The sequence below is a fragment of the Coregonus lavaretus genome (genome assembly GCF_964263955.1).
Source record: "Coregonus lavaretus genome assembly, chromosome: 6".
Classification (NCBI taxonomy): domain Eukaryota; kingdom Metazoa; phylum Chordata; class Actinopteri; order Salmoniformes; family Salmonidae; genus Coregonus; species Coregonus lavaretus.
Window position 1 is genome coordinate 38,511,934 of NC_139993.1, and position 25,800 is coordinate 38,537,733.

The following is a 25,800-nucleotide window of genomic DNA, read 5'->3' on the forward strand; positions in this document are numbered from 1 at the left end:
TCAGTTTGCTCAATTTTAGTCTCATCTGACCAGAGTACCTTCTTCCATATGCTTGGGGAGTCTCCCACATGCCTTTTGGCGAACACCAAACGTGTTTGCTTATTTTGTTTTCTTTAAGCAATGGCTTTTTTCTGGCCACTCTTCCGTAAAGCCCAGGTCTGTGGAGTGTATGGCTTAAAGTGCTCCTATGGACAGATACTCCAATCTCCGTTGTGGAGCTTTGCAGCTCCTTCAGGGTTATCTTTGGTCTCTCTCTGATTAATGCCCTCCTTGCCTGGTCCGTGAGTTTTGGTGGGCGGCCCTCTCTTGGCAGGTTTGTTGTGGTGCCATACTCTTTCCATTTTTTAATAATGGATTTAATGGTGCTCCGATGTTCAAAGTTTCAGATATTTTTTTATAACACAACCCTGATCTGTACTCCACAACTTTGTCCCTAACCTGTTTGGAGAGCTCCTTGGTCTTCATGGTGCCGCTTGCTTGGTGGTGCCCCTTGCTTAGTGGTGTTGCAGACTCTGGGGCCTTTCAGAACAGGTGTATATATACACTGAGATCATGTGACACAGATTGCACACAGGTGGACTTTATTGAACTAATTATGTGAATTCTGAAGGTAATTGGATGCACTAGATCTTATTTAGGGGCGAATACATGTGGATGCACCACTTTTCCGTAATTTATCTTTTAGAATTTTTTGACACAAGTTATTTTTTTCATTTCACTTCAACAATTTGGACTATTTTGTGTATGTCCATTACATGAAATCCAAATAAAAATCCATTTAAATTACAGGTTGTAATGCAACAAAATAGGAAAAACGCCAAGGGGAATGAATACTTTTGCAAGGCATTGTATCTGGTTATACTCTGAGATCCATATATTTTCGTGAGTTCCAGGTTATATGGCCTGCAACAGAGCAACACCAATCTTCTGTTCTGGGAGCCCTGTTCTGCAACGCCTCCAGGCTCCAGTACCACTCTGCACTGTTGGTGTACATATTACCTCAACTAACACATTGACTCGGTACCAGTACCCCTTGTGTGTGTGTGTGTGTGTGTGTGTGTGTGTGTGTGTGTGTGTGTGTGTGTGTGTGTGTATATATATATATATATATATATATATATATATATATTATAATTTTTTTACTATGGTTTGTATTTTCTTAACTGCATTGTTGGTTAAGGACTTGTAAGTAAGCATTTCACGGTAATACACCTGTTGTATTCGGCGCATGTGACATAAAATGTGATTTGATCTCCTGCTGCAGCAACAGCAACAAGCAACACGTGCAAAGTCACTCTGTCTAGGGTTGGGCGATATCCATATGTTCATACCGTTTCTGTATCATACCAGGGTATACGGTATTACCGAATGTGCACACAAGGGGCTCTATAAAAAAAGAAAAACAGGGATCTTGATCCAGGAGGGGATTGATCCAGGAGTGGATGGAATGTATCTGCTGTAACCAAGAAGCTTGATCTTGACATCAAGCTACTTAGCTAGCAAACCAAATGCATAGCCCTGAGCTGGATATAATTTATTTGACACATCTTAGATTTCTTAGTTATACTTAACTTATAGTTAGTTAGAAGCAGTTGCATAGTCCCATGTAGCTCAGTTGGTAGGGCATGGCGCTTGCAACGCCAGGGTTGTGGGTTCGTTTGCCACGGGGGACCAGTATGAAAAAAATTATGCACTCACTAACTGTAAGTCGCTCTGGATAAGAGCGTCTGCTAAATGACTAAAATGTAAATGTAAAATGTAGCACGCACCCCAGCAGCCCCCGGGAGGCGAAAATCATACTGTATTTCGGAATTTCCCTGGTATATTGTATAAACGGTATGTCGCCCAAGCCTACCTCTGTCCAAAACAAAGTAAAATACTCTGGCCTGCCCCCATGTACCACTGGTTCACTGGACTCTGTAAACACCATGTACACACTGACACAGATTTGGGAGAGAGACAAACACACACACACACACAGCAATGTGCATCATGCAGCCTGCAGTGCCTGAGCTTTGTGAGTCAGTACCTAGAGGGATCAGGTTGTGCTGGCCTTGTGCTTTCTGCACTGCACTGCAATACACCTCACCTGACACCTAATGCCACTCAGCAATGCCAATGACCGACCACCACAATTAGCATGTGCAGAGGTACTAACACACATGCAGTCAGGACACACACACACACACACACAGAGAACCCCAATAACAACAGTGCCCTACTGTATGTACCACATTCATCGATTATGCGTAAGTACAATAGCTTTCGTCCAGTTTTTCACAAATACTCATTCTTGCTAGTGGTTATACTAAATTTGCTTTTGTTTACATTGTGAACCTAGCTAGTCAATGTAGCTAGCTAGCTTGTAGTAGCTTCTTGACTTCATAAATCTTAGTAAAATAACCAGTGGTGTATAGTCGAGGCCATATGCAACCAAAATCTACTTTATTTCCCATTATTTCAATTCACAAGATAGAATGAACGTGCACATCAGCCATCAAGAATTGATCCTCTGCAATTCTTGAGCTTGAACGCTGCCATTGGACGTGGAGCAGCTTTCATTGACGTCAAAGGAAGCATTTCCTCAACGGCTGAAGGCAATGCCGTACGCCAGATGGCTATAGTGTAGCAGTGGTATGTAGGCCCACTTATTAGGCAGCCGGCAATCGCGGCAGATTGATGAAGGCGGCATTTTCTGAGCTAAACTGACGAAGACGCAACTCCAACAACAACAACACATAAAACCTCACATAATTCTGCAGAAAAACAATGACAATTTCTCTCAACCAGTGGCATGTGGACAATTAGGTGAGCGCTGATGCCACCCGGTGATAAACAGTGCCCTCTGGGCGCAAAATATTTTGCTTGTCCATTCCCAGCGCTCCTCTCCAGGGTGCTGTTGAAGAGACACATCGCTGCAGCGCTCCACCAACGTTCTGTCAAATAAATAATCTAACATACAGTACCAGTCAAAAGGTTTGGACACACCTACTCATTCAAGGGTTTTTCTATATTTTTACTATTTTCTACATTGTAGAATAATAGTGAGACATCAAAACTATGAAATAACACATATGGAACCATGTCGTAACCAAAAAAGTGTTAATCAAATCAAAATATATTTTATATTTGAGACTCTTCAAAGTAGCCACACTTTGCCTGGATGAAAGCTTTGCACACTCTTGGCATTCTCTCAACCAGCTTCACCTGGAATGCATTTCCAACAGTCTTGAAGGAGTTCCCACATATGCTGAGCACTTGTTGGTTGCTTTTCCTTCACTCTGCGGTCCAACTCATCCCAAACCATCTCAATTGGGTTGAGGTCGGGTGATTGTGGAGGCCAGGTCATCTGATGCAGCACTTCATCACTCTCCTTGTTCAAATAGCCACTACACAGCCTGGAGGTGTGTTGGGTCATTGTCCTGTTGAAAACAAATTATTGTCCCACTAAGCGCAAACCAGATGGGATGACGTATCGCTGCAGGATGCTGTGGTAGCCATGCTGGTTAAGTGTGCCTTGAATTCTAAATAACTCACTGACAGTGTCACCAGCAAAGCACCGCCACACCATCACACCTCCTCCATGCTTCACGGTGGGAACCACACATGCGGAGATCCGTTCACCTACTCTGCGTCTCACAAAGACAAGGTGGCTCGTGCTTACTGGAGTGTAGCCTATCATGTCGGAGGCAATGGAATTTTATGAATGCCCATCCATCTGGTAGGCCCACCATTTGTAACACAGGCCGATGCATTGGTTTTATTGATTCATGTGACTAATCAATTTGGCTATTTAAGCTTTGAATATCAGCTACCCGACTTTATCAGGAGTTATCGTGAGCCTATTTGCAATGTGTTTACACAGCGAGAAAGTCATTTTTTGTTGGTGCTATGATCAGCTTGTCAAAAAATGATGGATACAAACTTGAAACCACTGATCATGACAATGGGGTGAAACTCCTGGACAACAGTTGTGATTGTCCATTCCATATTGTCCATTTACTGTCCTGTTTTTAGGATATGTTTATTAACATGACAGCACATTTTTTATTTGATTGGGCGCCATTTAGGTTAGGCCTCCCGAGTGGTGCAGTGGTCCTGCTGTGCCACTAGAGATCCTGGTTCGAATCCAGGCTCTGTCATAGCTGGCCATGACCGGGAGACCCATGGGGCGGCGCACAATTGGCCCAGCGTCGTCCAGGATAGGGGAGGGAAAGGCCGGCAGGGATGTAGCTCAGTTGGTAGAGCATGGTGTTTGCAACGCCAGGGTTGTGGGTTCGTTTCCCACGGGGGGCCAGTATGAAAAAAAAAAAAAAATATGTATGCACTCACTAACTGTAAGTCGCTCTGGATAAGAGCGTCTGCTAAATGACTAAAATGTAAATGTAAAATGCTATTTGATCTGAGAAACCTGCATGATGTAAAAAGTGTCCATCTCATTACATTGTCATACGTTTTATTTCCAGCCTGTAGGCTACAGAAAAGGCCACATACTCTTTCTATCATATCCTACAGTGGGGGAAAAAAGTATTTAGTCAGCCACCAATTGTGCAAGTTCTCCCACTTAAAAAGATGAGAGAGGCCTGTAATTTTCATCATAGGTACACGTCAACTATGACAGACAAAATGAGATTTTTTTTTCTCCAGAAAATCACATTGTAGGATTTTTAATGAATTTATTTGCAAATTATGGTGGAAAATAAGTATTTGGTCAATAACAAAAGTTTCTCAATACTTTGTTATATACCCTTTGTTGGCAATGACACAGGTCAAACGTTTTCTGTAAGTCTTCACAAGGTTTTCACACACTGTTGCTGGTATTTTGGCCCATTCCTCCATGCAGATCTCCTCTAGAGCAGTGATGTTTTGGGGCTGTCGCTGGGCAACACGGACTTTCAACTCCCTCCAAAGATTTTCTATGGGGTTGAGATCTGGAGACTGGCTAGGCCACTCCAGGACCTTGAAATGCTTCTTACGAAGCCACTCCTTCGTTGCCCGGGCGGTGTGTTTGGGATCATTGTCATGCTGAAAGACCCAGCCACGTTTCATCTTCAATGCCCTTGCTGATGGAAGGAGGTTTTCACTCAAAATCTCACGATACATGGCCCCATTCATTCTTTCCTTTACACGGATCAGTCGTCCTGGTCCCTTTGCAGAAAAACAGCCCCAAAGCATGATGTTTCCACCCCCATGCTTCACAGTAGGTATGGTGTTCTTTGGATGCAACTCAGCATTCTTTGTCCTCCAAACACGACGAGTTGAGTTTTTACCAAAAAGTTCTATTTTGGTTTCATCTGACCATATGACATTCTCCCAATCCTCTTCTGGATCATCCAAATGCACTCTAGCAAACTTCAGACGGGCCTGGACATGTACTGGCTTAAGCAGGGGGACACGTCTGGCACCGCAGGATTTGAGTCCCTGGCGGCGTAGTGTGTTACTGATGGTAGGCTTTGTTACTTTGGTCCCAGCTCTCTGCAGGTCATTTACTAGGTCCCCCCGTGTGGCTCTGGGATTTTTGCTCACCGTTCTTGTGATCATTTTGACCCCACGGGGTGAGATTTTGCGTGGAGCCCCAGATCGAGGGAGATTATCAGTGGTCTTGTATGTCTTCCATTTCCTAATAATTGCTCCCACAGTTGATTTCTTCAATCCAAGCTGCTTACCTATTGCAGATTCAGTCTTCCCAGCCTGGTGCAGGTCTACAATTTTGTTTCTGGTGTCCTTTGACAGCTCTTTGGTCTTGGCCATAGTGGAGTTTGGAGTGTGACTGTTTGAGGTTGTGGACAGGTGTCTTTTATACTGATAACAAGTTCAAACAGGTGCCATTAATACAGGTAATGAGTGGAGGACAGAGGAGCCTCTTAAAGAAGAAGTTACAGGTCTGTGAGAGCCAGAAATCTTGCTTGTTTGTAGGTGACCAAATACTTATTTTCCACCATAATTTGCAAATAAATTAATTAAAAATCCTACAATGGGATTTTCTGGATTTTTTTCCCTCAATTTGTCTGTCATAGTTGACGTGTACCTATGATGAAAATTACAGGCCTCTCATCTTTTTAAGTGGGAGAACTTGCACAATTGGAGGCTGACTAAATACTTTTTTTCCCCACTGTATATCGGCTACATGATTTATGTTAGATGATTTTTGACGGAACGTTAGTGGAGCGCCTCAGCGAAGCGTCTAGCCAACAGCACCCTAGGGCTGGGAATGGACCAGCAAAATATTTTGCGCCCCTGCCTTTGACAAAGTGGCCACTGTTTATCACAAGGCGGCATCAGCGCTCACCTAAAAAGCCAATATGACACTGGTTGAGACAAATTGTCATTGTTTTTGGGCAGAATTATGTGAGGTTTTATGTGTTGTTGTTGGAGTTGCGTCTTCGTCAGTTTAGCTCTGAAAATGCCGCTCTTGTCAATCTGCCGCCTAATCCTGCCTAACGAGCAGCCGGCGGTGAGGCTACACCCCAGTAAGCACGAGCAAATGTCTTTTGGACCCCTTTTTTTAGTCCTGTCCGGACATACTTTCTGGGTGTTTTACAAAAACGGTAGACTTACCACATAGATGGGCATTCATAAAATTCAATTTCAAGGCTGGACCAAACATAGACATCTATCAATTACGTTTTTTTCAACTTTCATTCAGAACCGAAAATGAACCCAATTTCAACATCCGGAGAATACGTATTTTTCCTACATCCAGAAAATTTGCCTTTTCAACATCCTGGAAAATATGTATTTTAAACATACGGAAAATATGCATTTTCACCTTTTATTCAGAACCTAAATTGAACCTAACATCAATGTCTGGAAAATACATATTAAATGTAAAAGTAATACTAAATGTCTGTTGTGTAGTAAGCTGTTAGTAGCCCATGTGCCTCACCCTAATAATTTGGTCCCTTTCCCCCTCATAACTTAGCCTACTGTTCTGACTTGGTGGTGCACATGTAGTCTATAGCCTGTTTTAGATAAATGTAATCATTGAATATTGTAAGAGCTTTCATTGTCTGCTTATATGCCCCCTTTATTTATCCTACGGTTCTGACTTGGTGTACAGGGAGAATACTGTAAGAACGGCCCATGTTCTGAATTCTGTCACTGTACATTTCAAAAGTGCTGAACAAACAGTTGTTATTGACTGTCTGTCCTAGCTCGCTCATTAATGTACATAAATTACGTATTGATTCTTATCCGCTCATCTTCTCCTTATGCCATAGTTTGTACATATCAATTGTCAGCAGAAACCACATTTGTTTAAGAAAGTATACATATCAGCTATGTTTTTTTTTAAAGGCAGTAAATGAGGCTGAATTAACAGTTTCGCTGCCAGACAAGGCTCCGCTGATAGCCAGGTGTAGCCGTGGTAAGGATTCACTCCATGGTGCTGAAACGAAAGCTCTGCTGTTGGGACAGCTTTATGTAGGCCCTAACACTTTGTGGGCACCATTTAGTTTAGTGTTGTGGCTTTGCTGGCATGCATCAACAAAACAAATTACTGAGTTTGCCCCACCAAGATTGACATGCTAAAATCGCCACTGCATATTTTACAAGTATTTTCAACTTCATTTTGCTTACTGGGACTATTCTAGTTTTGGAGGGGTGCATTTTTTGGTCTTGCCTAGGGCGGCAGAACAGCAGAGACCGGCCCTGAGCAGGGCCGTTAGTGACGTCACGTTAACGTTGCATCATATCAATCCTAATTATGGTTGCCTCTGCCAAAGACAGGCCAAAATCACCACTTGAGATTCAGACAGTGGCCAGAGAAGGGATGGAGTGAGAGAGCACAAATTGAGAGATTGAGAGGAAGAGAGATGGGCAGATGAGCGAGGACAGGACAGCTAATAATAGATCTCTCTCTGCCTGGAGGGAACGCTGACTTCAGAGCAAGCTGTGCGCTGTATTTTTCTGCCGCCGGAACAAAAGCCATATGCGAGCAGCGAATCATACACATCGCATTAACGGATGAGGGCTGCAGATGGAGGCATACAGATAAAACCAGACAGATAAACGTAGATTGCATGGTCATGTAATCACAACAGTGCAGAGGACTATATTAGCCCATGTATAAGCTGCTAGCCGAATATAGTGCCTTAGCAATAAAGCAAATACACCCATGTTAATGCATGTGCATCGGTCCAATTATTGCAGTGGACCAGCAGCAGGGGGTAGCATCCAGCGACTAACCAGCAAATCAGTAAGCTGCACAGACTACTGTAATGTTATTGTCAAACGAAAGGCTATGTCTTTTTGGCGATGTAACGTAAACACAAAAAATTATCCTACGTTGCCCAATACTATGGTTGCTGAAGCCACATCACTAAAGCACATCAGTGGCCAGAGAATATAGAGCTGTATATGTCTTGAGGATGAGATATGATCGCCTGTGGGCTCATGAGCAGTGACACTGTCAGGTAGCCACAGACATACAGACAAGCATCTCGAGCACCCCCAATTCACCCCGTTGAGAGTCACCGTTCAGTCTCAGAGGAGCCGTAAGATCTCGACACAAGTCATGTGTATGCATTAAGAAGGAGTCAATTGATACTATTGAGCTGCGCCGCCAGCCCAGGTCTAGCGTGGCGGAGCAAAGTTGCTGCTCGCCTGAACACACAGTTGTGTCCAGCTGCGCTGCAGAGAGACACTGGGCGCATTGTTTCCCGCAGGGAAAGAGAGTACGGGCTCTACGTGTGTACACACACACATACCTAGATACTGCCAGAAGGTGTTTGTCTTTATGACACCCCAGGTGTCCTCTATTTATGTTGCTTCAAGTCCAGAAACAAACGGCATTGGAGAAGAGAGAGAACGAAGGGGCAAGGGGGCAGCCAGATTTTTTTGTACTTTTTTTAAAATGGTAAAGCATTAAAGCCATCGAACGGTATCCAACCGGAGCATGATGCTAAACTAAACTGTAAACAAAACACATACCTACTACAGTACTCCATTTCCCCTATAGTCTCCTTTCTCCTGACGCATGCAGATATGTCGAACACAGACATGTCCGAGAGCCGAACCCCAAGACACAGGAAGGAAAGCGCCAGGCAATCACAGCCCGACTCAGGGAACAACAACAAAAGAGAAGGCTACGAAAGAAAGAAATAATATGTGCACGTTCATTTTTGAAGCTAATAACGTGTTAAACTAATAGCGAGTATTTTATGAATGTAGCTACTTACTTTACTGAACCGGTTCCGCTCGGTCCACTTGAGATTCGCCGAGCTTCACGCGGACAGTCAGGCGGAAGCTGGCGTGTGGATGGGAACCGTATTACCACTTCACTGAACGTAAACTATGGTTTGCGTCATTTTACCAGGATGCCACTATTTCGCGCAGTAATGCAGCCATCTTGCTTAGGACTTTACTGTTTAATGTAAATATTCTGTTAATTTTTTGGCAATAAGAATGTAAAAGGGATATTTTGTGAACTCAAAAATTATATGTAAAAGGTGGCTAAATAAATGAATACATTTGACAACAGAAGCAAGTAGTAGCATGTGAGAGGGACTACTTTTCTGGGAAATGAGATCGACAGGTACATTATGACTGCGTTTAGACAGGCAGCCCAATTCTGATCTCCTTTCACTAATTGGTATTTTGACCAATTAAATCAGTTCTGAAAAATATCTGATGTGAAAAGGTCTGATGTGATTGGTCAAATGACCAATTAGTGGGAAAAAGACCAGAATTGGGCTGTCTGTGTAAACGCAGCCTTTGAATGTAGCAGCACTGTGTCCAAATGAAATGTGCATATTTTATTTTAATTTTTTATGCATGACATCTTGTTCCTCGAAATTGGCCAAGACGCAAGATCATGGACGGAGAGGTATAGTTCAACCATGCCAGCTCAGTAGTTCTCTATGGAGAGAAAAGTAGAAGTATTGAGAAAAATGTGAGCATTGATTCTAGCACAGAATAAAAGCAATGCCTGAACTGCCATAGGGCCCATAGACCTAAGACAAAACGAGACATTCTATTAAATATGTGTTGATAGGGGTACATGCCACAGGAGGTTGGTGGCACCTTCATTGGGGAGAACAGGCTCATGGTAATGGCATCAAATACATCAAACACATGGTTTCCAGGTGTTTAATGCCTGTGCATTTGCTCCATTCCGGCCATTATTATACACCATTCTCCCCTCAGCAGCCTCCTGTGGTACATGCAATGATGTGTATAAACCCTGTTTTTCTGATGATATATAAATGGCCAATAAGAGGCTTTGATGCCACCAGGCCACCATATTGGCACTCCCCAGAAGGGGCAGTCCTCCATAGGAATATTTGGAATTCTACAGTATTGCAATAAAAAAATTTAAGGACAGAAGTTAAGTATTTTTGTTGTTGTAGTGGGGACAGTAACATTTGTTTAAAAAATATATATAAAAATCGTATGTATTGGGTACACAGCGTGATCCATGCAGATTAAGCATCAGAATTGATTCATAAATATTGTATATTAAACCATAAAAAAATATTGAAATCACTGATGTGTCTCCCTAATGTCTCCATTCCCTTTTAATCCCAACCCAGAGAAGAGGTTATATCATATAAATAAAAATACTGTCAATGGTTCCACTATAATTTCCAGTCATGTAATAGTCTAAAACCAATAGAAACCTCTAATCTAACACTGCCTGAAACTTTTTAAAAAATTGAGATGGATGACAAAACACTTTTGTTAATTTCTTTATCAATTTTATTAAAAGTTCATTACATTGTTGGCTGTTTTGTTTGCTTGGTCTTCCAGTCAGTCAGCAAGTTTCAGATCAGTATGTTTCCTCAAACAAGGATCCCCTCTGCTGGCCAGCCAGTGGTACTGTCTGCCATAGATATAGAACATGGTATATCCAAAGACAGTTCAGTATTTTATATCTTGATATAGTTTTGCAACAGTTGGTTTTGTTGCTAAACAACCAACCCGTCTATGCTGTCTGCCCTCCTGTCCCCATGACGACAGAGGGCAAGGGTAGGGCAGGTTCATCCCATGTGGACCAGAGGGGTGATCTCTCATACAGACCAGAACCTGCACAAAGCAGCACTGTATTTCAAACTACCTTGGAAATAACTGACAAATACATATTTACAGTCACACTTATAACTTCATATATTCCTGGATAGTGCCAGTGCTAAGTGATTCTCAGCACTAGCCTTTTATAGACTGCTTCTCACTGCAGTCCTTCACAGCCAAGTAGCTTAATATTGACCCCACAAAAGAAAATAGTAAAATGTTACAACAACATATCACAGTTAAATAAACCAATCAATCAACCAGTCAGTGGATTATTATTCAACCAGCATTCAGAATCTGCTCCCATATGTCAGTGACCCAGAAATGTATTTGGAGGAAGACGCGAAAGAAAGACCAGAAAATAGTGAGACTAGAGCAGAGGTCCATGGTGACAGTAGATACCTGGACTGCAGTCTGTTCTGTTATGAGCCAATAGAGATAGGCTGAGAAGACCACCCAGAATCTGAAATATGAGATGGGCAGATGTATGTCAGGGGAGCAACTGGCACGTTGACACCTGAGAAACTAGTGACAGGTGAAGAGAAAGAACAGAGTGGAAGTCATTGTATTCCATCCTGGTAACCGTTCCTTATCAAAACATCTCCCCACTAAAATGTTATCCTTTAAGAGGCACAGTCAGCCATCCTCCAGGCCAATACTGTGGTTGGGAAAGATCAGAGTGGGGAGGAGGATGAGGGAGGGGGGACTGTGGAGGCTGTCAAAGCTCATCCTCCATCTGCTGGAACGCCTCTAAGTCCTCCTGCCAATCAGCCATCATGGCCTCCACTGATTTGCTGCTAGAGTCCTTTTCAACTGCAGGCTCCTCCTCTGGCTCAGGGTTCCTCTTAAAGGCAGGTCCCACATCCTCCTCAGGAGTCACTTCCTCATTGTCGGGAGCCAATTCAGGAGCTGATTCATCCAGCTCCACAGTGCTCACGTGTGACCGGTCGAGTGTTGCGGAGGAGGCGGGTGAAGTTTGGTCATTCTCCTGAACGTCCCCACCTAAGGAAGGAGAGAGGGATGAGCTCAGTCCATTTTCAGATCACATTCCACCACAATAAATAAGCTGTATCCTGCACAATCATCCATATAGTTTCCTAGTATCCTACATAACACAGTCATACATTGTTTCCAACTCACTATCTACGTACATCTAACACAAGCACCCACACCGGTCACTCCCAGACAGAAATAGAGCAGTGTTGCAGTTCACATGAGGCAGCGAACTATAAACAGCATGGTACTGATGCGTCATGGGCAGCACAGACAAACAGTATCATGCTCCTGAAGAGTTCTGAGATGGCCAGCTATTTACACAAGACTAACCTGCACTGAGCTGCTCTACCACATATAAATAATGGAGGGGGGAGGAAAGAGGAGGGCGATACTTACTGCTCTCCAGCAGGATGCCAGGGAGAGGTTTACCTTTGAATATGGAGGCTGCTCATCCAAAGGGTGAAGGGAAAAGAACGAGAGAGCAGAGGAAAGTTACACTGTTACAGTCCACCACAGGGAAGGAGAGGAGAAGGAAGAACAATGGAAAGGGAGCTGTATCCTGTATCACATATCACACTGGTTGCTTACCATTACCTATCTCCACCAAGGCTGCTACTGTAAAATGGCCACAGGCCCACTATTTTGAGTCACCACTGAACCCTGAAATACTGGCCATTTTGAAATCTTTGCAGAATCAAATCTGGTCTCTAATGAGATTAAATCCATTATAAGGACCCATGTTCTGAACATGTCTTCATCCAGTCAGTAGCACCCTCCTGTTCTGTCCAGTGGATCTCACCTCTGTCTCTGGCCTTGTCGCTTAGCAGCACCTCCACCTCCCTGTACTCCTTAAGAGCCTCCAACAGGATGTTTCCCTCCTTGTAGAACAGGAAGAGCAGGGGCAAGGTGACGTCATCCGTGTTGCGGCCGTCGCCGGCCATCTGGAAGAGGGGAGCCGTGTCACTGCTGCTGCCCTCGTTGTCATCTGTTGGGGAGAATGAGGGGGTAGTTAGCAGGGTGAAAGAGGATCCTATAAATGGTCATATGTCCGTTTATTAAAGGTTATATACACATGATGAAAGTGTCATGAACATTTATAAATGTCAGAAGTAGATTCATTCAATTAAATTGAGATACTGTGTCAGTTGGTCATCCTCACCGATGACGATGCCTCCGATGGCTCCAGCCTTCATGATGTGTCTGGCCTTCTCAGCGAACATACACTGGCCCCGCTGCAGCAGAGCGATGCGGCCCTGTACAAAGGCAGCATTGCTCAACTCCACACAGCCACTGTAGGGCTCAGCCACTGTCACAAACCCACGCACCTACACACACAGAGAGAGAGAGAGAGAGAGAGAGAGAGAGAGAGAGAGAGAGAGAGAGAGGGGGGGAGGGGGGGGGGGGGGACATGTTCAAATGTCACTCAGAACACCGAGAATAGAGAACGTCTGGCGCCTAGGGACAAGACAGGAAAAACAAACAAGCAGACAGGCGCCCATCCATTGGAAATTGGCACACTGAAACAAACTCACCCCCGTGATGCTCTTGGAAAGGTCTGTGCCAAACTGTGCTGGGCCAGCGGTCAGCACCACTCTGCCGAAGAAGGGGTGGGAGACGATCTGCACGGCGCGTGGAGGGAGCTGCTCCTTCTGCTGCTGGCTGGACAGCTCCATCATCTCCTGCATGAAGCGCATCCCGTCCTCTGCTGCCACAGCACTGACCGCCTAGAGAGAGATGGAGAGAGAAGGACGAAGATGGAGTTTGAAAGGAGAGGGCAGTAGATGGAGAGAGTAGGGGAGAGACTTAATAAGACTCATATGGGGAGTTGGCAGTGGTCTTATGACACCAAAAACATGTCTCCCGGCTTGTATTGTGCATGATTATTTACCTGTGTAGCGTGTTGGACCAGCTGCACTCTGCCGTCCTTCAGGTGTATAAGGCTGACTCCCATCCTCCTCAGCAGCTCCAGGTGATCAGGGTTGTTGGCCATAAAGTCCTGAGCCCTCAGAGGGGGGCGACCCATCCCTGGCTCACTGGACGAGAGGGTGGAAGGGGGTGGAGGGCATCAATGTTCACACTCCGTATGGTTGTGACAAGAACAATATTCTGCCATATTTTAGTACAAAAAGCACTTTTAACATGATTCCTCACGTTAGGCATAATGTCCCTTACCGGTGAATGGCAGGGCGAGGACAGCTCTTGTCCACAGCACTTCTGATTGGATCTCGGAGGTTCCGAGGGAAGGCGGGGTCAGGGAAAAGGAGGCGTGTGTTGGGGCAGGTCCAATCAAAGTTGGAGTCATCCAGCTCTTCCTCTGACTAAGACAGAGGGGGAGAGAACAAACATGACTAACTCATCTGAATATTATTAGAAGTAGTATCATTAGAACTCTAACTGATCACAGCATGTGATCCTACTATACCAACCCAAAGAGATTTGACAGAGGCGGACAGATGAGGCAGAGATGCGGCCTGTACCGTGGTGTTGGCGGGAGGAGAGGGGGCGCGAGGGGCAGTGGACAGGGACAGGGGCAGAAGGTGAGCCTCGGTGGTGAAGATGTAGTCCTCAACATTAAACGGCAGCTCTTCCTCCTCTGCAAACAGCAGGAACAGGTACTTGAACATCTCTGCCAGGAAGAAGGAGTCCATTCTGAGAGGAGAGAGGAAGCAGGCCAAATTTGGAGCAGCAGGGCAGACACCACATAAACCATTTCGATTTAACTACCTGCCTGGCACACTGTTGCTCAGCCACTAAAACCATCCACCTCTGTTTACCTCCCATTAGTCAGACCCTCCCCATCCCTGGGCTATTCCCCTGGCTCTGGGCTCTCACCGGTCCTCGTGGCTCCCGGTGCGGACATCCTTCATGGCAGCGAAGCCGCAGGGGACCCGGGCAAAGCGGTTCAAGTTGTCCAGCACAGTGCGGCCTACCTCCAGGTAGTAGGGGTCTTTGGTGGCCTAGAGGGGGAACAGTGGGACCAGGGTTAGACACTGTACTACTGAATTAGGCAATAAGGAAGGCCACTGAGATCAAAATGTATGTTCATGTATCTATGTAAACTTCTAGACTGCATGTCTCCACAGTCCTTACCTTGTACAGGAAATAGGTGCTCTCTGCAAACTCAGGTCTTAGTGGATGCTGAGCCCAATGTACCCTGAAATCAGTGGTGAATGCCTGGGGAACACAGGGGGTGTTAAAGGCTACAGCCTGAGTGAGAGAATAGAAAGAGGTGGAGAGGGAGCATAAAAAAATTAGCTAACCTCTGGGAGGAAGTTGTGTTTCTTGGTGACTTGATACAGCATCTCATGGGTCTCAATGGCCGGCCGGATATCTCCCTTCAACACCTGGGGGATTCATTAACAAGGTTAGGAGGAAAATAAATGTCTTAAATTTGTCTCCATAATCTCAGCACTATCTTTATGTACTAAAACCCCTGCTTAGGCAACTGGTCTGTTAGTGACGCCAGGCTGAGTGTCTCACCTGCAGCCCAGGGAAGAATGCCAGGAGGGAGTCCATCCAGGTGCGAGCAGGCAGCAGAGGCTTGTGGATGTGAACGTCCAGCAGGAGAGGAGGCTGGCTGATGTACTTCATTATAGACGCATAGTGCTGGAAACACAAATAATGAGAAAATATGACAAGCTGAGGATGAGAATCGAGCATACTTTCTATGTATTGAATTCCATCATAATAAAGACATAACAGCATTCCATGATCTCGGCTGGAGACGTCACTCACAATGTTGAAGCGCTGCAGAAAGAGGTCATCTCCCAGGAGAATGTAGGCCTTCAGCAGGTACTCATAATATGAGTCGATCCCTGCTCCCACTCCGCTGTCTGGAACAATACAACAGTGTACCATTTCATACCTCAGAAACACTAATGGCCTATTTCTACAAGTACAGAACATCAGCTCCTACCCCCTTGCCCATTCACTTCTACCACACCCAATACACTGTCGTTCGCCGGATAAATCCATGTAAATCCTCCTTTATGATACAGTAGATACTAGTTACGGCCTGGGACTGGTTCCCCCTCTCACCCCTGCGGACCCACTCTCCTGAGTGGATGTTGATGGTTGTTCCCACCAGGTTGCTGTTCCTCTGTCTCTTCTCCCACAGGAAGTTGAGGGCTCTCCGTGCCTGGACCTGTGTATGATACAATACATTTTTTTTTTAAACACAAAAAAAACATTTAGCAGAATATTTTATGCAAAGCGACTAATTCATGCATGCATACTTTTTTTAAACGTATGGGTTGTCCTGGGAATCAAAACCCACTATCCTGGCGTTGCAAGAGCCATGCTCTACCAACTGAGCTACAGAGGACCATGAATCAATATCATTCAGACACACTGGGATCTCCGAGAGTCAACAAGCTGGACTGCCCCTTTAAGGTCTAGTACCGCTGCAGTCTAGGCATGCATCAGCCCTGATCTGAACACGCATTTAAAAGTAAAATAGATGATCGTCCTATACCTCAAACACAGGGTCCCCAGTGAAGCGACTCAAGGCAGCGAACTCCAGGATAATGGTACCAGCACAAGCTGTGCAGGTGTCCGTCTCTGTGCCTGTCCGAGACTCAGGACCCCTGATGCCATGCTTCAAGTTTACCTGTTGAGTGGAATTATAAGGCTCAATATAGCGGTCATGGACTGAAATACACAGCTGTGTTCCAAGACATTGTTCATGTTAACTATACAGCCATATAAAATCCTGCCTCTGAAAACTATGGCAGCTGCAAGCAGAGCACTGAAGCAGAAAACACAATTATGCAGTCATAATCTGAGAGGGCTGCTGTATTCTTGCCCACTAGCTGACGGCATCCTTTTAGCTAATGTGCTTGCCAAAAGTTGCCCTCTCAACCTTATGGATGTATGTACATGCTTGTGTGTGTGTGTGTATGACATATTATGGTAAAAACACAACAGCCGTGGCCTTATGTTCAGACTCTATGTATGGGTTGCATGTATAGTCTGAGGGCTCACCCTGGGGTAAGGCAGGCCACTGCTGGTGTTGAAGGCAGGCAGGAGTCTGAGACCCAGGTCTTTGGCCATGTGGAGCAGCTCATCCTGGTACCACTGCATGTAATGCCCTGCATCCTTCAGCATTACAGCCATGGAGTGGCCCCCTAGCAGCCCCCTGGAAACACGAGAAATGTCACAGTGGTCACAAACACACGTACGCACACATGCATGCACACGCACACATGATGTCCATCCACTCAACAACTGGCTTTTATGTTTTTTCTTACCCCAGCACACGGATGTTGGTCTCAAAGACAGACACCACAATGTCATTGTCAAGTCGCACATCTTTCAGCACTCTCCTCACTGCTGCTTCAAACTCTGTTGTCTTGTTTAAGAGCTGGAAGTAAATTCAGGAGGAAGTCAATGAAAACCAAAGCATCCCTACACACGGAGGCTGAACAAAACCAACAAGGCAGCTTACTGGTCGGCAACACATACTAAAGAGATTGTACTCACCACTAGAGTGTCCAGGGTGTCGATGAGGGTGAGAGAGAACCTTAAAAACACACAGAGACAATTAAATCAATCACTGTCACAGTCCCTTATGGCTAGAAGATATCTACATAGAGACTCAGAGTATTCCAGTGCCAACAGGACTGGTTCTCCTGTTACCACATCCTACTCAGGCCTGCAGGCAGGCAGACACTTACATCCCCAGTGCGTCATCCACGTCTCCCCGACTGGGCTCCAGCCCACGCACCCTTCCCCGACACGTCAGAGGCATCAGCTCATCTGCTGGGTACGCATGGTCCTGGAAAACACAACCAATAAGGATCAATGGTAGTGTGTAAATGTGGAACATGTCAGACAGAACTTATTAACATACAGTTGGCATAAATAAGGTTCAACTAGTTTCCTTGCAAACACTACCACACCAAAATCAACACATTCACATCTGTTCCTGGCAAATACAGCAGAAATGTTAACCACTTGCCACGCACTCTGGGGACACTTTTTGACAGCTGGTCATTTCCATGTAAAATGACCCATGAGCACAAACATGTGAAGTTCATGGGAGCATGTCAAATGAAAGCAAAGTGTCTATTTTTATTTATTAAGGCACATAGAAATGTTGCAACCATTTTTCATCTTAAAAATTAGGAATAAGCAAAGGCTTTGATGTCTGGTCAAACAGATAGAAAAGGGGTCTTAGAAAACATCTACCAGAAAAAGTCTGAAAGTATTCATACCCCCCTTGACTTTTTCCACATTTTGTTGTGTTACTGCCTGAATTTAAAATGGATTAAATTGAGATTGTGTCACTGGCATACACACAATATCCCATAATGTCAAAGTCGAATTATGTTTAGACATTTTCACCAATTAATTAAAAAAAATTAAAGCTGAAATTAGTCAATAAGTATTCAACCCCTTTGTTATGGCAAGCCTAAATAATTTCAGGAGCTAAATATTTGCTTAACAAGTCACATACTACATTTCATTCTGTGTGCAATAAGTGTTTAACAGGAATTTTGAATGACTACCTCATCTAAGTACCCCACACATACAATCATCAGTCAAGCAGTGAATTTCAAACACAGATTCAACCACAAAGAACAGGGAGGTTTTCTAATGCCTCGCAAAGAAGTGCACCTATTGGTAGAAGGGTAAAAATGTTAAAAGCAGATATTGAATATCCCTTTGAGAAAGGTGAAGTTATTAATTACACTTTGGATGGTGTATCAAAACACGCAGTCACTACAAAGATAAAGGAGTCCTTCCTAACTTGGTTGTCGGAGAGGAAGGAAACCACTCAGGGATTTCACCATGAGGCCAATGGTGACTAAAACAGTTACAGAGTTTAAATGGCTGTGATAGGAGAAAACTGAGGATGGATCAACATTGTAGTTACTCCACAATCCTAACCTAAATGGCAGAGTGAAAAGAAGGAAGAATACAAATATTCCAAAACATACATCCTGTTTGCAATAAGGCACTAAAGTAAAACTGCAACAAACAAAATGTGGCAAAGAAATTAACTTTATGTCCTGAATACAAAGCGTTATGTTTTGGGCAAATCCAACATACCACATCATTGAGTACCACTCATCATATTTGCAAGCATGGTGGTGGCTGCATCATGTTATGGGTATGCTTGTTATCGGCAAGGACTAGGGAGTTTGTTTTTGTTGATAAAAATAAACAGAATGGGCCGCCCGAGTGGCGCAGCAGTCTAAGGCACTGCATCGCAGTGCTAGAGGTGTCACAACAGACCTGGGTTCGATCAGCATGGCTGATCAGATGGCTGTCTAGCAATGATCAACAACCAACTTGACAGAGTTTGAAGAGTTTAAAAACATAATAAATGTGCAAATATTGTACAATCCAGGTGTGCAAAGCTCTTAGAGACTTACCCCAAAAGACTCACAGCTGTAATCGCTGCCAAAGGTGATTCTAACATGTATTGACTCAAGATATTACATTTATTTTTAAATTCATAGAAAAAATATTTTACAAAAAAAAAATCTAGTTTGACAGAGTATTTTTTGTAGATCGTTGACAAAAAATTACAATTCAATCCATTTTAATTCCACTTTGTAAAACAACAAAATGTGGAAAAAGTCAAGGTGGTTGAATACTTTCTGAAGGCACTGAACAAAATGAATAGTCATTGAACACTGGTCACCTTAATGTTTACATACTGTTTTACCCACTTTATATGTACAGTGCATTCGTAAAGTATTCAGACCCCTTGACGTTTTCCCAAAAATAAATACATTACAGCCTTGTTCTAAAATGGATTCCATTGTTTTTGTTTCTCAATCTACACACAATACCCTTAATGACAAAGCAAAAACAGGTTTAGACATTTCTGCAAATGTATATAAAAAATATTATATATATATATATATATATATATATATATATATATATATATATATATATATATATATATATATCAGACGCTTTACTCAGTACTTTGTTGAAGCCTTGAGTCTTCTTGGGTATGACGCTACAAGCTTGGCACACCTCTATTTGGGGAGTTTCTCCCATTCTTCGCATCCTCTCAAGCTCTGTCAGGTTGGATGGGGAGCATCACTGCACAGCTACTTTCAGATCTCTCCAGAGATGTTCGATAAGGTTTAAGTCCGGGGTCTGGCTGGGCCACTCAAGGACATGCAGAGACTTGTCCCAAAGCCACTCTTGCGTTATCTTGGCTGTGTGCTTAGGGTCGCTGTCCTGTTGGAAGGTGAACCTTCGCCCCAGTCTGAGGTCCTGAGCGCTCTGGAGCAGGTTTTCATCAAGGATCTCTCTGTACTTTGCTCCGTTCATCTTTCCCTCGATCCGGACTAGTCTCCCAGTCCCTGCTGCTGAAAAACATCCCCACAGTATGATGCTGCCACCACCATGCTTCACTGTAGGGATGGTGCCAGGTTTCCTGCAAACGTGACGCTTGGCATTCAGGCCACAGAGTTCAATCTTGGTTTTGTCAGACCTGAGAATCTTGTTTCTCATGGTCAGAGTCCTTTAGGTGCATTTTGGCAAACTCCAAGCGGGCTGCCATATGCCTTTTACTGAGGAGTGGCTTCCGTCTGGCCTCTACCATGAAGGCCTGATTGGTGGAGTGCTGCAGAGATGGTTGTCCTTCTGGAAGGTTCTCCCATCTCCACAGAGGAACTCTGGAGCTCTGTCAGAGTGACCATCGGGTTCTTGGTCACCTCCTTGAGCAAGGCCCTTCTCCCCCGATTGCTCAGTTTGGCCAGGTGGCCAGCTCTAGGAAGAGTCTTGGTGGTTCCAAACTTCTTCCATTTAAGAATGATGGAGACCATTGTGTTCTTGGGGACCTTCAATGCTGCAGACATTTTTTGGTACCCTTCCCCAGATATGTGCCTTGACAAAATCCTGTGTTGGAGCTCTACAGACAATTCCTTCAGCCTCATGGCTTGGTTTTCGCTCTGACATGCACTGTCATCTGTGGGACCTTATATAGACAGGTGAGTGCCTTTCCAAATCATGTCCAATCAATTGAATTTACCAAAGGTGGACTCCAATCAAGTTGTAGAAACATCAAGGATGATCAATGGAAACAGGATGCACCTGAGCTCAATTTCGAGTATCATAGCAAAGGGTCTGAATAATTATGTAGATAAGGTATGTTTTTTGTTTTTTTTTATACATTTGCAAAAATTCTGAGAACCTGTTTTCGCTTTGTCATTATGGGGTATTGTGTGTGATGAGGAAAATTATTTATTTAATCAATTTTAGAATAAGGCTGTAACGTACCAAATGTGGAAAAAGTCAAGGGGTCTGAATACTTTACGACTGCACATTATATACTGTATTCTAGTCATGGCTCATCCTATATAACTACTGCTATACACACACTGTCCATACACACCATTCACATACATACAGTATACACTCTGTGGCCAGTTTATTAGTTTTATGAAAATGGTTCGCTCCTAATGTTCGAGTGAATGTTAGAATGGGCAAAACGGGTGACCTAAGCGACTGAGTGTGTTATGATAGTCGGTGCCAGGCGCGCCAGTTCCAGTATCTGAGAAACGACAGGCCTCCTGGGCTTTACACGCACAACAGTGTCTATGGTTTACCGAGAATGGTGCGACAAACAAAAAACACCCAGTCAGCGGCAGTCCTGTGGGTGAAAACAGCTTGTTGATGAGAGAGGTCGAAGGAGAATGGCAAGAATTGTGCAAGCTAACATGCAGGCCACAAACAGATAAGTAACGGTGCAGTGCAACCATTGTGTACAGAACGGCATCTTGGAACGCACAACTCGTCAGTCCTTGTCACGGATGGGCTATTGCAGCAGACGACCATACCGGGTTCCACTCCTAACAGCTAAAAACAAGAAGAAGCGGCTCCAGTGGGCACGCGATCACCAACACTGGACAATTGAGGAGTGAACAAAATATATATAAAATCGCCTGGTTCGACGAATCACGGTTGCTGTTACGTCATGCTGATGGCAGAGTCAGGATTTGGCGTAAGCAGCATGAGTCCATGGCCCCATCCTGCCTGGTGTCAACAGTACAGGCTGGTGGCGGTGGTGTAATGGTGTGGGGAATGGTTTCCTGGCACACGTTAGGTCCCTAGATACCAAATGAGTAACATGTTCATGCCCCCAAATAATTCGGGGTGTTCTGGAGGCAAAGGGGGGGGGGTCCGACCCGGAACTAGATTGGTGTAGCTAATAAAATGCCTGCTGAGTGACTCTGGTCAGGAAGCTAATTTCCTGCAATTCTATAAATTTTTCCATGGTGTTTTGTAAGGCATATTTAAATACTGTATTCTCGACATAGCTCATTCTAATATTTCTACTACTGTATTTTATTAGGATCCCCATCAGCTGCTGCAATCCTGGGGTCCACACAAAACTTGAAACATGACATAATACAGAACAACAGCTCAAGGACAGAACTACTTTTTTTTTTTTTTAAGGCACACGTAGCCTACATATCAATACATACACACAAACTCTCTAGGTCAAATAGGGGAGAGGCGTTGTGCCGTGAGATGTTGCTTCATCCGTTTTTTGAAACCAGGTTCGCTGTTTATTTGAGCAATATAAGATGGAACGGAGTTCCACGCAACATTGGCTCTATATAATACTGTACGCTTTCTTGAATTTGTTCTGAATTTGGGGACAGTGAAAAGACCCCTGGTGACATGCCTGGTGGGGTAAGTGTGTGTGTCAGAGCTGTGTGTAAGTTGACTATGCAAACAATTTGGGATTTGCAACACATTATTTCTTATAAAAGGAAGAATTGATGCAGTCAGTCTCTCCTCAACTCTTAGCCAAGAGAGACTGGCATGATTAGTATTTATATCAGCCCTCTGATTACAATGAAGAGCAGGATGTGCCGCTCTGTTCTGGGCCAGCTGCAGCTTAACTAGGTCTTTCCTTGCAGCACTCGACCGGACAATAATCAAGATAAAACAAAACTAGAGCCTGCAGAACTTGCTTTTTGGAGTATGGTGTCAAAAAAGCAGAGCATCTCTTTATTACGGCCAGACCTCTCCCCGTCTTTACAACCATTGAATCTATATGTTTTGACCATGACAGTTTACAATCTAAGGTAATGCCAAGTAATTTAGTCTCCTCAACTTGTTCAACAGCCACACCATTCATTACAAAATTCAGCTGAGGTCTAGAACTTAGGGAATGATTTGTACCAAATACAATGCTCTTAGTTTTAGAGATGTTCAGGACCAGTTTATTCCTGGCCACCCATTCCAAAACAAACTGCAACTCTTTGTTAAGGGTTTCAGTGACTTCATTAGCTGTGGTTGCTGATGCATATATGGTTGAATCATCAGCATGCTTTGTTAAATGCCAGTGGCTGGTCATTGGTAAAAATAGAAAAGAGTAGAGGGCCTAGAGAGCTGCCTTGCGGTACACCACACTTTACATATTTGACATTAGAGAAGCTTCCATTAAAGAAAACCCTTTGAGTTCTATTAGATAGATCGCTCTGAATCCACGATATGGCAGAGGTTGAAAAGCCATAACACATACGTTTTTTCAACAACAGGTTATGGTCAATAATATCAAAGGCTGCACTGAAATCTAACAGTACAACTCCAACAATCTTCTTATTATCAATTTCTTTCAACCAATCATCAGTCATTTGTGTCAGTGCAGTACATGTTGAGTGCCCTTCTCTATAAGAATTGCATTTTAGTTACACTGTTTATACAGCCTGCATATTTATTTATATACTGGATTCTTGACATAGCTCACTCTAATATATCTACTGCTGTACATGTCATTCTTAGTATATATTGTGTAAATTCATCCGGTGTATATACATATAGATAGCATTTGGATTTGTGTTACAGTGCTATTTGGGTTGTTAATTGAATTAGTTCTGACATTTCTTAATTTCTTGTTGCATTTTATGTAATATTTATTTATTATTATTTGTGTACTTGTTTGGCATTTTACTGCATTGTTAGGAGCTAGTAACATAAGCATTTCACTGCACCTGCTAGAACATCTGCTAAACTGTGTATGTGACCATTAAACTTTGATTTGATCTCAGTTATATGAAGGGGGCAGGTGAGGTGACGAGACTTACCATATAATTCGAATAAGCATGGTCAAACATCTCGACCACTTGGTTCCTTGAGGGGAAAGAACAAGTCAGCTTAGCTCATTCTCCTCCATTATCTGAGGCAGTCAGAACTTGTCACACATCTAGCCCAGAACCAGACATCTTTCTCACTTACCTCAGCTTGAGCTTCTCCTCTCGTGACATAGACTGTCCAAGCCTGCATAAGGTGCTCAGCAATAGCAGCAATGGGAACAATAGGGTCGACATTGTTGCGGGGCGAAACCACAACACCGTCCACATAGCTACAACCTGGCTCTTTCAGTCAAGTACAACTGTAACCTATCATCACATTAATATAGGCCTAGACACCACAACACTCTCTGATAAACACAAACACACTGAGATCTCACGTTCACATATTCAGCACTAGGGGACACGTCAGGCACAGTCTCTGTCTGGTCCAATGATTATTTAATGCTTCCAAACAACACATTGAGGCAGTGCTGTTTATAAGGCCAACAATACTGTTACTAATAAGATTATTGATGCCCATTTAGACACCATCTTTGACTCACTCCACCTCACCAGTCATACAGTACAAATCTAGGTTATGGCAGTGGTGTGACAAGAGGTTGGACATACAAATGTATCTAAAATCAGGCTCACAAGCAATCTATTTATTTGACAGATTGCAGGAATGCTTTAACTATAATGTAAACTGATATCAGTGATCTCTCATAAGATGCGTCTCATTATCTAAGACAAAGTTATACCAAGACGTTAGCGCACACTCCTTCTTTGACTCAGTGTCAAGTCCCTTAAAACCGCGTTCACCTGTTGGTCATACCTGTTTGCTTCCCAATCACTCTGACACACGCGGCACCCGGACCTACAGTAGCGTGTGACACGTTGTCAAAGCTTCAGTCAACACAAAACAGCATTCACATACTGTTAATCCCCGCTGTCTGTGGCGTTTTCTAACGGGTAATCACATTATTGATTACTGACAGTGTAACGTTATTCCTCAAGCCACTCAAAACAAACTCTCCTTCTGTATTACTTGACATCCGTGTCGAGTAAGCAGACACCATAGCTACTGCCAGTAATACTGAAGTCGAGGTACATTCTCGCTTTCTGATTAACGTTAAACTACCAAATAATTAGCTAATCATTAACTAATTCCTATAACGTTAGTTTATCACAACAATAGCTGACTATAAAGTTGTTCCGTTGCTATCGACTGTAGCCCCATAGAGAAGATCTAGCTAATGTTAGCTATAAGTATTTTCCTAGAACAATTAGGATATCCGTAAAGTAAGCTAGACGAGAAAGCTAACTAGCTGTTGTTATTTCATCCTTTGACAGTTCTCCTCTTTCGTCAGACAGTTGTGGAGCCTCCTAGCCAGCTAGCTAGCCTGCTTGGCCGGTAAACGACAGTCCGAAAACAAGCGAAGTAGGGAAGGTGCCGAGTCCATTTCAGCCGTTGAGCAAAGCACCTCGGGCAGTGTCTTCTGATCTTCTTGTTATATTTGGTCGTTCTCTGTTGCCTTGAGCATGAACCTTTAGCCGCCAGCTAGCCGTGAAATAAAAGCAGACGTTGCTGTTAAGATAAACGTCACCAACATCCGCATCCGGTTAGGATGTAGGTGCCTCCCTCAGCCCCGCCCAACACCTACATGTTGTAGTTTTGTTATGCAGTATTATTCAAGGTACATTACTTCAGTCGTTATACATTTGGAGAGAATATGCC

At 43.8% G+C, this 25,800-nt stretch overlaps 2 protein-coding genes across 6 annotated transcripts in view; both read right to left on the bottom strand.

The window, feature by feature from the left end:
- Positions 1 to 9,283, bottom strand: part of LOC311131564 (uncharacterized protein C1orf21 homolog) — a 41,811-nt gene extending 32,528 nt beyond the window's left edge. Inside the window, exon 1 of the mRNA XM_084164621.1 lies at positions 9,180 to 9,283. The gene's annotated coding sequence lies outside the window, so the exon portion shown is untranslated. The remainder of the gene's footprint in view (positions 1 to 9,179) is intronic.
- Positions 9,284 to 10,681: 1,398 nt separating this feature from the next.
- Positions 10,682 to 25,658, bottom strand: LOC311131544 (ER degradation-enhancing alpha-mannosidase-like protein 3). 5 transcript variants are annotated; one of them, XM_084164589.1, is made up of 21 exons: positions 24,226 to 25,658; positions 24,075 to 24,120; positions 17,682 to 17,782; positions 17,488 to 17,527; positions 17,256 to 17,368; positions 16,990 to 17,143; positions 16,481 to 16,615; positions 16,045 to 16,150; positions 15,742 to 15,839; positions 15,487 to 15,612; positions 15,267 to 15,350; positions 15,097 to 15,180; positions 14,839 to 14,963; positions 14,484 to 14,655; positions 14,179 to 14,324; positions 13,895 to 14,039; positions 13,539 to 13,730; positions 13,166 to 13,331; positions 12,806 to 12,991; positions 12,403 to 12,450; positions 10,682 to 12,012 (listed from the first exon to the last, which is right to left on the bottom strand). In XM_084164589.1, the coding sequence occupies exons 1-21, from the start codon at positions 24,348 to 24,350 to the stop codon at positions 11,729 to 11,731; spliced, it is 2,676 nt and encodes an 891-aa protein (XP_084020715.1). In that variant the 5' UTR covers positions 24,351 to 25,658; the 3' UTR covers positions 10,682 to 11,728. The 5 variants fall into 5 exon arrangements, with proteins under 5 accessions (XP_084020715.1, XP_084020713.1, XP_084020712.1 ...); XM_084164587.1 differs by having other exon boundaries at positions 12,436 to 12,450; positions 14,433 to 14,655; XM_084164586.1 differs by having other exon boundaries at positions 14,433 to 14,655.
- Positions 25,659 to 25,800: the final 142 nt, after the last annotated feature.